The 11,645-nt window shown below is 42.8% G+C and overlaps 1 protein-coding gene across 4 annotated transcripts; it reads left to right on the top strand.

Annotated features, from left to right (window-relative positions):
* The first annotated feature begins 491 nt into the window (after nt 1–491).
* kras (v-Ki-ras2 Kirsten rat sarcoma viral oncogene homolog) lies at nt 492–11,113 on the top strand. Of its 4 annotated transcripts, XM_028959344.1 has the most exons (7): nt 895–1,133; nt 1,936–2,053; nt 2,291–2,469; nt 5,284–5,443; nt 9,255–9,373; nt 9,425; nt 9,575–11,113. In XM_028959344.1, the coding sequence occupies exons 2-7, from the start codon at nt 1,943–1,945 to the stop codon at nt 9,689–9,691; spliced, it is 687 nt and encodes a 228-aa protein (XP_028815177.1). In that variant the 5' UTR covers nt 895–1,133; nt 1,936–1,942; the 3' UTR covers nt 9,692–11,113. The 4 variants fall into 4 exon arrangements, with proteins under 4 accessions (XP_028815175.1, XP_028815177.1, XP_028815174.1 ...); XM_028959342.1 differs by lacking the exons at nt 895–1,133; nt 9,425 and adding an exon at nt 492–744 and having other exon boundaries at nt 9,255–9,381; nt 9,575–9,692; XM_028959341.1 differs by lacking the exon at nt 9,425 and having other exon boundaries at nt 9,255–9,381; nt 9,575–9,692.
* The last annotated feature ends 532 nt before the right edge of the window (nt 11,114–11,645 follow it).

Raw genomic sequence — 11,645 nt, 5'->3', positions numbered from 1 at the left:
ATAACAGCAGCCTACCTTTCAGTTCTGGGTGAAATGGATTACAGTTCAATCATTATCACCATTATTAGAATTTATATGCTTGCCTTGCTATTAATCTTAAGCACTAACAAAATCTTTGAAATTTGTATTTGTATTATTCTTTATTGTCATAGGTTCGTATTATACAAATTGATTAATTGATTAATTTCGTCACTATTGTTTACCTAAAAAAATTATTTGTCATTTACAGAGGACACCTCTGTATCTGTGTCACAGCGGTGTCACTTGTTCTCGAATCACAAAGAAATCATTAGAACGGGGTCGCCCATCCCAGGCACAACTTCGCAACCAATAAAAACACGCGGAAGGGCAGGACCGCGGGTGCACGCCCACCACCGGACGGCGGCCTATCAGGGTCCACGTACAGGCGTGACGCCACGACGCCGACGCTCCGGTTATATTTAGGGCCTATTTAAACCCAGCTGCCTGAGTTCTGCACCCCGTCCGCCCGGGCCCGCTCCGTCCTCGTCCATGTTGTGTCCCATTCATTTCAAACAGCACGCGTGTTAAGGCGACCCGGCGACCTTATTAAACGACATTAGCCGCGGCAGCGTCCGACAAAAAAAAAAAAAACAGCTTTCGGTGCGCGACGGCCCTACATGACGGACGATGGAGGCGTTTTAATGTCGCGCTCGAGCTGTTGAGTGAGTGTGTGTGTGTGTGTGTGTGCCGAAACCCGGCGGAATTCCCTGCTCTGCTCTGCGGGTAAGTTACTCTCGGCTCGGCGCTGCGTCGTATCCGCCCATATCGACGCGAGGGCCCAACCTCCGCCGCGCAGAGACAGAAAGTAGGCCGAGCTGGACGGGGGGAGAGGGGGAGAGGGGGAGAGAGAGAGAGAGAGAGAGAGGGAGGGAGGGAGCGAGAGAGAGAGACTCTTTCCTTCTTTATGTACTCCGACCGCTCGCTTTTTTAAACGCGTCTTTTATTCCTGACCCCCCCAACCCCAATGTTGGATAAAAATACCCGCACATATTCTACGCCTAGTTTACGTTTATGCTCGGCTATGCCGGGATCGTGTGTAAGAAGGGGACTGAGCGCTTGACTTTCCATCGTGTGGCGCTTCGAACACGGAACTGCAGCTTGGACCGCGAGAGGTAAAAATCCCCGTGCGCGTATTTTCTTCATCTTCGTTATTATTATTATTGCTATTATTGGCTGGCCTTTCTTCTTCTCCTTTTTAATTCGCGTTTAGTAGGTATTTAACTGGGCCGCTGCGCCCCGTCTGGCCCTGCAATGCAGACCCGTGCGGCGCTGGTCATGGCGGTGGTCTCGACCGGGGCTAATAACGAGGTCTGGCTCTTTAACACGCCACAGTCCGGTCGATGGTGCTCAATTCTCCTTCCGCATCGCTACGGTTTAGGAACGAGCCAGTCGTTTCCCTCGATCGACGTTGCACGCTTTAAAAATGTACATTTTTGTAGTATGTCGCCGGGCGGCGTCTCACGCTTCAGAGGTCGGGCCGACGGTGACAGAGGAGCAGTGATTGGCAGGACTGAACCTCGCCAGGCCTCCTCTCCCGTACTTTAAACCGCGATGGCGGTCAGTCGAGATCGCAAGGTGCATGAGAAGTGTCGACCCCGGCCTGTGCATTCACAGAGAAACATTCACCATTACGTATACATGTATAGTTTTTTTGTTATTAATATTTTTATGCAGTAGGTGTGAAGCTCTGACTGCATATCTGGGTGGGACATGATTTGTAATGGATCCTCAGCGGGCCTGTATGAAGGTTACAGGATCTCCGCGCTCCTCCGGCGCTTCGGCGCTGTTTGTTTTGATTAAACAAGCCGGCGGGTAACCCGAGCCAGGCCGGGAGCAGCCGACCTCCTGGATATGAACCCATCCCTCCACCGGTCTGTGGCCATACGGCGTTACGGTCTCGTTCTGTCTTTTCAGGTGAAGAATGACCGAGTACAAGCTGGTGGTGGTGGGAGCTGGTGGCGTGGGCAAGAGCGCGCTCACCATCCAGCTCATCCAGAACCACTTTGTGGATGAGTACGACCCGACGATAGAGGTAAAGCACAACTATCAGACAGAGAGAGGTAGGGGTGAGTCCTGTACAACTCACCCCTGCGGTGTTATTTGAAAAAAGTTTTGATGTTTAACCTGATTTCAGTAAAGTTTTTTTCTTGTTGGAAATTTTGCCCTGCAGCCGAGGAGACCTTTTCTGTTCTTCTAATCGTGATCCTCTGCCAAGGGTAGAGCCCAGTAATGCTCACTGCCAGGCTTTTGTGGTGTGTCCCCTGTGCAGGACTCCTACAGGAAGCAGGTGGTGATTGATGGCGAGACGTGTCTGCTGGACATTTTGGACACTGCAGGTCAGGAGGAGTACAGCGCCATGAGGGACCAGTACATGAGGACAGGGGAGGGCTTCCTCTGCGTCTTCGCCATCAACAACACCAAGTCATTTGAAGACATTCACCAGTACAGGTGTGTGCCAGGATTCAGAAAGCAAAGCAAAAACAAAAAAGCCACAGTCACACCTAAGAAATTTCCTTTTCTGACTTGTACATGTTTCCGACTCATAATTTGATGTACAAATCAATGTAAACACAGAAAAAGATGAAACCAATCCATGTATCCTCGTTCTATGGCACACTGTCACTACCAAAAGCTGTCAAAATAGGGATTTCCGCTACTTCACATGTGCACGATCATGGTACGTTTTTATGCCATATGTATTTATTACATTAAAAGGAAAAATATAGACTTCTAAAATAATTTAATTTAGTGCATTAATTTAGTGCGTTAATTTCAAAACCATCAAATTTAGCCTCATTTAGTTCAGTCCAAAGCAATGCTTTGTTTTTTTTTTTTTACTTTCTCAAGACCTCTGCAATTCACCCTGACATGCTGTCAATCAACATCTGTGTCAAATCCTGACTGATGGCAACCCATTGCTTCATAATCAGTGCTTGGAGTTTGTCAAAATTTGTGGGATTTTGTTAGTCCACCCAACTCTTTGAGGATTGACCACAAATTCTAGGGAGTTTCCTGGCTATGGACAAAAATTTCAGTGTTTCGTTCCCCAAGCTACTTAGTTATCACTTTGTCCTTATGGCACGGTGCTTCATCATGCTGAAAAGGCATCGTTCTTCACCAAACTGTTCTTGGATGGTTGGGAGAAGTTGCTGTCGGAGGATGTTTTGGTACCATTCTTTATTCATGGCTGCGTCTTAGCCCACTCCGTTGGATGAGAAGCAGCCTCACACATGAATGGTCTCAGGATGCTTTACTTTTGACACCTGCCTGCTACCATTCCTAAGTAAGCTCTGCGCTGGTGGCACCCCGATCGCGAAGCTGAATCGTCTTTAGGAGACGGCCCTGCCTTTTGCTGGATTTTCTTGGGCACACTGAAGCCTTCTTCACAACGCTTGAACCTCTACGTGAAGTTTTTGATCTGATAAATGGTTGATTTTCAGGTGCTATGGTTGATTTTAGTGGCAGCAATATCCTTGCCTGTGAAGCTCTTTCTAGTGAAAGTGAAGTCATTGTGAACCACTGCAACACAGCACAAGGTGACACATCGAATGTGTCCTCTGCTTTTAACCATCACCCTTGGTGAGCAGTGGGCAGCCATGACAGGCGCCCGGGGAGCAGTGTGTGGGGACGGTGCTTTGGTCAGTGGCACCTCAGAGGCACCTTGGCTGATCGGGATTCGAACCGGCAACCTTCTGATTACGGGGGCTGCTTCCTTAACTGCTAGGCCACCACTGCCCCACAACACAACAATGACAGGCCGTGTTTCCTTGCAGGTAACCGTGGTTAACAGGGGAAGAACAATGATTTCAGGCATCACCCTCCTTTTAAAGCATCCAGTCTGCTATTCTAACTCAGTCAGCATGACAGAATGATCTCCAGCCTTGTGCTCCTCAACACTCTCACTTGTGTTAATGAAATGAACTCAGCAGGTCCTTTTGTGGTATGGCCGAAATGCAGTGGACTTTTTTTTTTTTTTTTTTGTTGAGGGTGGGATTGTTTATTTTCAGGGCAAAGAGAGACTTTGCGATATATCTGATCCTTCTTCATAACATTCTGGAGTATCTGCAAATTTCCATAAAAAATGGAAGCAGCAAACTTTGAAAACTCATTCTCCAAACTTTTGGCCTCGGCATTACTGTAACGGGTCAGCCAGACAGGGCATGTGATCATTCTGTGCCAGTTTCAACATGGCCAGGTGGTTGAGTATTTGAATCATTTTTGTGAATAAGCAAATTTAAACTCTGATGGAAAGAAGGTTACGAATGAGTGAGTTTTAAACAAGGAACTATGAATGTGGTCCCATATATGCAAAATGACATGATGCATAATGCAGACATTGTAAATTTTAATACTATTTATGACTGAAGTTTGGGGCAGTAATAAAATAGTAGTTCTTGTTGGTTCTTATGCACTTATTACTGAAATACCTTTAATGATTTTAATGAAGATCTTTGCATGCTCCAGAGCTGTGTGTACTCTGTTTCTGGGTAGAGGCGCTTTGAAAGAGCACAGTGAAACTCTTAACTGCTGATGCAACAACAAGATGCTGGAATGCAACAAACGAAACAGAAAAAAAATTCAGGGGTTGACTTTTTGTGTAGTCCACCTTCTGCGAAACCTGGTTATGTCAAACTACCACACCTTAGGGTGTAAAGAATAATACAGTACAGGCCAAAAGGTTGGAGACACCTTCTCATTCAATGTGTGTTCTTTATTTTCATGACCATTTCCATTGGTAGATTCTCACTGAAGGCATCAAAACTATGAATGAACACATGTGGAGTTATGTACTTAACAAAAAGTGGAGACCTGACCTCCACAGTCACCGGACCTGAACCCAATCGAGATGAATTAGGGTGAGCTGGACCGCAAAGGGGCCAACAAGTGCTAAACACCTCTGGGAACTCCTTCAAGACTGTTGGAAAACCATTTCAGGTGACGACCTCTTGAAGCTCATCGAGAGAATGCCAAGAGTGTGCAAAGCAGTAATCAGAGCAAAGGGTGGATATTTTGAAAAAAACTAGAATATAAAACATGTTTTCAGTTATTTCACCTTTTTTTGTAAAGTACATAACTCCACATGTTCATTCATAGTTTTGATGCCTCCAGTGAGAATCAACCAACGTAAATTGTCATGAAAATATATAAAACAGATTGAATGAACTGTATATATCAATGGCTGTACTGTGATCTATTTTTGCAATCTTTTTATGGAAAGAATTACTCATATTAACTCATAATACAACTGTGTGTGTGTATTAGAGAGCAGATCAAGAGAGTGAAGGACTCTGAAGACGTTCCCATGGTGCTAGTGGGAAACAAGTGTGACCTCCCGTCTCGTACTGTGGACACAAAGCAGGCTCAGGACTTAGCACGCAGCTACGGCATTCCTTTCATCGAGACGTCAGCGAAGACAAGACAGGTATGGACCAACATCGTGGACCACATGTTTAACCCTTTAGCCCAAATTTTATGACCATTCATGGTGCAGAATCAGCGGACTAAAACTCTTACATATTGTGTGGGGAAATTGGCCCTTCCCATAATGAGTAGGAGGGCATGTCGGTTACTAAAACTAGATTTTCATATATAGGAATTTCTCGATTGGAGTGTAGAACACTGAACATCTGTTTTTGGTAAAACCTCCTTTGAATAGTAGTTTTCTGTGGTGTAATGATATTCTGTGAGGTGGAATGAATGAACAGTACGTCTCCAAAAATCCATAGTTTTCTGTTTTTTTGTGCAAACAAAAATAGGTAATCAGTACTTTTGAGGGAAGCTGTGCCCGTACACAAGAGCTTCGCTGAATCGGTCTTCGGGGTCATCTAAAATTACAGTTTAACTCTGCTCTTCAATCATCTGCTTCATTCTGATTAGCAGCATGCTGTGCAAAGGTTAATTTCTTAAGTGGGCCTGTGCCAATGTTCTATTTCCATATCGCCGTAATTGCCATTAGGAGAAAAGAAATCTGGCAGCATTGAAGAGGATTCATTTAGAGATTTGCGAGAAAGACAAAGCGCTTCATTCACTGGTTGAATTAAGGAAATTTTATAAATTCCTTCCCCAAGTTGAAACAGGCTAATTGTGCTAACAGCAACAACAACACGGGAACCCTTATTTTTCTTGACTGACTATTCGTCTAAATGTGTAATCTTTTTACTCTGCATGTCAGTTTAATTTGTTTTTGTGAATTTCCGTTTCACGACTAAGGTGCACCATTCATAATTACAGCAACATTGCAGCATAATGCATCTATTAGGTACAGAAACCTTGCTGGGTCAGAGTAAATGATACCTGCTAATGATTTTGTTGGCCTTCATCCAAAATGCCAACATTTAATTCAGACAACTATTAAAATAATCCACTTCACAGTTTGCGTTTACACAGAAAGGCTTGCAGATTTAAATGTAAAGTACATTTACATTTCATTTTTATGGCATTTTATCAGACTCCCTTATCCAGAGCAACGGCCAGCAACCTGGGTTCATAGGCGAGTGTGTTACCCACTAGGCTACTACCAGCCACAGCTACCCTGCTGAAGGAAAGAAAAAAACAATACTTAAACTTTCAGGGCAAAGCTGGTCTTTGCTGGTATTACTGGTGTGGAAACCATTCTTACGATGGTTAAACTGTGTGGGTGGTAGTAGCCTAGTGGGTAACAGACTCGCCTATGAACTAGAAGACCCGGGTTCGAATCCCACTTACTACCATTGTGTCCCTGAGCAAGACACTTAACCCTAAATTGCTCCAGGGGGGGACTGTCCCTGTAACTGCTGATTGTAAGTTTCTCTGGATAAGGGCATCTGATAAATGCTGTAAATGTAAATGTAAACTAGCTGGTCAATCTGCCTAAGCAGCTAAAAAAAAAGATTGGAGAAAATAAATTTTATTTATTTATTTATTTATTTATTAATTCATTCATTCATTCATTCCCAGGAGCAGTAAATGTTAGACATGTCAATGACTAGTTCATCTTATTGACACATGCAATTACATAAATATGACCATAACGGAGTATATTAGGAGTGTTTATTTCCTAGAATTTATATGGTTGTTACCTTATATAAGAGCACATTGCTCACAGAAATCACCATTTATATTAAGGAACTTGTACTCTACCTAAGAGTGATTGCATGTAAAAATTAATTTAGTGCCTAATCTTGCATTAAATTAACTGCTCTAAAAATAAATCACCATTTATAATTAATCTTGATTTATTTAGTTTTATCAAGGACTTTCTCAGCAACTTCTGGACGATAAAAATTACAGGTGCATGTACTGACCTTCAATTGATAATAGAATCTCATGTCTAGGTCTTATGGACCCTAAAGTCCTGAGTTGCCCCATGCAACCTTGACCCTCCCATCTGCTCAAACTCATTTACATGGACCTCCTGTTGTCCCAGGCCACACCCCGGAGTGACCGGCAAAGCCTGGAAATGAGTGATCCGCACAGCAATGTGATCGAAACAGTAGAGGCAGTAAATCCTTAACCAACCATTGGCACATGCATAATCAGACTAGGACAAATCTGAAGTGGGAATCCTGTAGATTTGTTGTGTTTGTACAGGCTTACAGGAGGTGTGGTGTCAGCCCCGCCGAGCTGTTTCTGTTGAGCCTGCTGCTAATGCGCCAGAGCATTAATGCTAATGGCCCGTTTTTATTCATGGGGCATCATTATGTCAGCGCATGCTCTTTTCACTGAATTTATTTTCAAGCGGTGGCACGACCTCTCGTGTTACATAATGCCTCAGATCAATAAATCAACCAAACGATCACCGGGGGGTGCATCCATCTACCCTTAAAAATAATCCTTACGGGTTGTAATCGTCTTAAGACAACATGGGGAAAAGCTTCCTTTGTTTGGTGAGAATTTATATTTTCTGCTTGTGGGGTTGGCCATGCGGTCTGCTGCTCCTGACAATCCACTCTGTCTTTCTCTGCAGTGTTCGAATCACAACTCCTTGTGGTGCTGGGTCATATTGATTCACTTCTCTTTCACCCCTGCTTCATGTGGACACTATTTCTTTTTTTTTTTTACTTTTTTCCCCAAAACTGTAGTCAGTCAGAGGTTTGGTTTAACATTTTCATCCAAAAAGATGTAGGAGAGTATATTTACGTACACTGATCAGCCACAACATTAAAACCGCTGAAAGAGAAAGTGAACGAAACTGACCAACTTGTTACGATTACACCAGTCATGCATTGAAAATGGCCAAGAAGGAAGTGTGGCCGTAGAGTGATTTCTGGAGATGTCCTGGGTATTTCCAAAAGAGCAGGTATTGTGGATAGTCCCCAGTCTATGGAGAGCTGTGGTAACACACATGGACATGACTAGAATAGAAGAGTATATCACAGCTCACGGCATGGCTGCTGCCTGGTTGCCATTTATGCTGCCCCCCCCCCCAACCAGCTACCAGCCAAAGCACATGCAATGTGACTTGGTCCATCTAGCAGTGGAGGATGTCCTGCTCTGATGAATCAAATTTTCTTTTACATGTGGATTTAGCAGAGAAAGCGATAGGAAAAATAAAACTGCATCGTGGGACAAGCCAGCATCGATGATTGGATGCTTTGGGCAATGTTCTGCTCGAAATGTATTTCCTCATGGAAGTGGTTTGAGGAGCATAACAGGCTTCAGACTCCCCAGATCTCAGTCTAGTTAAAACCATTGTGGAGTCAGTGCCTCAAGGGAAATGGTGGTTTTAATGTTGTGGTGTGTGTAGAAATGGATCATTCACTATATGAAAGTTCTTAATTCTTATTTTTACTGTCCAATGAATAGGAAATCAATTTTAATTTGACCTGAAGCATTGATTTAATGATCCAGAAGTTTGAAGATCTCTGAATAAAGCCTGCCCATTGAACCAGCTGATGTGAACAATACACAGAATAATTGCTAGAGATATACTGTACCAGCATGGTACTTTAAAATGAATAAATTAATGTGTGATCAGGCTCATCTAAGTGTTTCTTATTGTCTATTTGAGTGCCGCTCTTTGAAGCAGAAGGGCGTCACCCTCTTTTTTTTATTTTTTTTTTTTTTATCCTTATTGAACTAAATATAAATGTATTCATGGCTTCAGTGTAGCAACCCTACTAATGCCTTAAAAAAATTTCAGGCGAAAAGCAGGAGCTCTTTTCATCTAATATTCATCTTGCTTGTGTGAGTCGAGGCAGCACTTTGCCGCTTGCCTCCCCTAACACTGAAGGGAGTTGTGTTTCGCACTGCAGAGAGTGGAGGATGCCTTTTACACTTTGGTACGGGAGATCAGGCAGTACCGGCTCAAAAAGATCAGCAAGGAAGAAGAGACTCCCAGCTGCATCCCGCTAAAAAAAAAATGCGTGGTGATGTGAGGGGGTAAGTCTTGCGCCAGATGGGCGCACCCCGCCCATCTGACGAGGGTTTTAAGCTCTGTCTTTACGCAGAGGCTCCATCTCCTGGAGTCGGGTGGCTCGTTGGTAATACTCATTTCTCGCCTGGTGTTTTGTGATTGAGGGTGCTATTGATCCGAGTAAATCCCAGAGTCTCACTGCCTGATCTCGTTTTGCAGGGTGTCGATGACGCCTTTTACACGTTAGTCCGTGAAATCCGAAAACACAAGGAGAAGATGAGCAAGGAGGGCAAGAAGAAGAAAAAGAAGTCAAAGACAAAGTGTATACTGATGTGAAGAATTCTTCTATGTTCAGAGATGAAATGCATTTTGTACATTACACTAAATTATTAGCCCCCTTTCTTTTTTTTCTTTTGAAAGAAATAAGCTTTATTTTCAGTTTGGTGCCAGTTTCCAGAGTTTCCTTCATAGCTATTTTAGCTTTGGGTGGGGAATGAATAGACCTTATTTTAAAAATATAAATTTTTTTTTTTTTCTCCATTAGAAGTTCTGTACGGTATAGGTTAGTATAGGGATCCCTGACCACATGCATGTGGAAAGTGTTATCTGCCGTTCAATGTGTTTTTGTGCTTTGTCACTGGAGGAGTTGGTACAATAATGGTCTGACTTCTTCCCCTGTTTTAATTTTTTTTTTTTTTTTTTTTTTTTTTTTTTTTAATATTGGAAAGCATTTTAAGGGGGAGCACTGTTTATGGCTAAATTCTAATAGCCCTACCACTGTCTAATGCAATACCCTACTTGATGTCACAAGCGCTCTAATCCCCCAACTTTTATTTTTAAATCCTTGGCTTGCATGGTATGTTCTTTGTGGGGGACGTGAATATATATATTTTTTCTTCAGATTCACATTTGCTAATATTAGATTGTTTTTGTGGTAAATGCCAGTGTGAATGTGAATGGTTCTGAAGGAGGTCCACTGTGACTGAGCGAGGCCTTTCGTACATCATTATATGAAGTGAAACTGGGGGGGGTGGGTCTGAACTGGTGCATGTCTCCCTGATGATCCCCCACCTATTCTAACAAAAATGCCACACAAGGTCATCTGCAGACAAATGTTCATTTTATCCAAGAAATGTCAGCCACTCTGTCCTCAACTGACCTTGAACGTGTTTTGGTGTTTTAACACGGCACCGTTCTTTTTATAAGCAACTTTAATGTGATTTAACTGGGTGTGCAAATGGAAACAAATGTCTTACTGAATTGGATTCATGCCTTTTTAACCAGCTTTTTAACTCTTATTGAACTCTGTGGTCCCACCCTGTTGCCTTTTTTCTGAGAACAGCAAATGAAATTTAAGGCCAGTTTCACACTAAGCGTATATCTGTAAAATGTTCTTGAGTAGAAGTCATGTTGTGATTAATTACAAGCACAGAGAACTGTGACATGCATTTTCTTTTTTGTCATTTCTTTTAAATTGTATTTACCTATTTTTCTTTGAGGGAGGGGGAAAAAGACTTTTGATGTCATTAAGCCTTTAAATTGTGTTTTTAAAATCCTTTGTGGTTTCAGAAGACTTCCTTAAGATATTTTGAGGTGCTTCTTTTTCTTTCCCTTCTCTTTGCGTGCCAACAGCAGGTTTCACAGTCTACAAGAATCATTTTAACAGCTTTGTATGGTTAATGAGAATGAAACTTGCATACTTTTGTAAATTGTGACTTGTTTTGTTGAATGTCATTTAGTAAAAAAAAAAAAAAAAAAGTGTCTGAAAGGAGTGATTGTTTGAAATATTCTCTGTTTGTGACTGTGAGCTTTTATTTTTTCCTTTCTTTTTGCCACAAAATATCACCACTCCTATTTAACATGTAATAGGATTTTAAAGAGTAAATTAATAAAGTTGGTGCAATTCCAGTGTCTCTCTTGTTCTCTTTCTTTCTGAATTTTATTAAACCAGTTTGAAGATCTTAATGAGTTTATGTTCTGGAATTAATGTAGAGTTGAACTTTATCTACGTTATGGCCACAAATCCGGGACACATGTCAATGTAAAGCCAGTTGACTCTCTCACTGGCTCGCCCATAATAGGCTTGTGAGGTTCAAGAGCCCATCAGTGGGTATTAGGCACAAGGTGGGCAAGGGCTCACCAAGGCCCGGGCACCACCCGACCCCAACTCGCACACGTGAGCATGTCACCTTCCCCTTGAAGGACCCGTTCTGTGTGACCAGTGCGGGTCATGAGAGGAGTTGTCCACCAGGGGTCACTGTTTCCATTCCCTGCCTGGCCGGGGGGAAAC

This window comes from Denticeps clupeoides, chromosome 17 (assembly GCF_900700375.1).
Source record: "Denticeps clupeoides chromosome 17, fDenClu1.1, whole genome shotgun sequence".
Taxonomy (NCBI): domain Eukaryota; kingdom Metazoa; phylum Chordata; class Actinopteri; order Clupeiformes; family Denticipitidae; genus Denticeps; species Denticeps clupeoides.
Note: the sequence above shows the minus strand (reverse complement) of the source record. Positions and strands in the feature narration are given on the sequence as shown.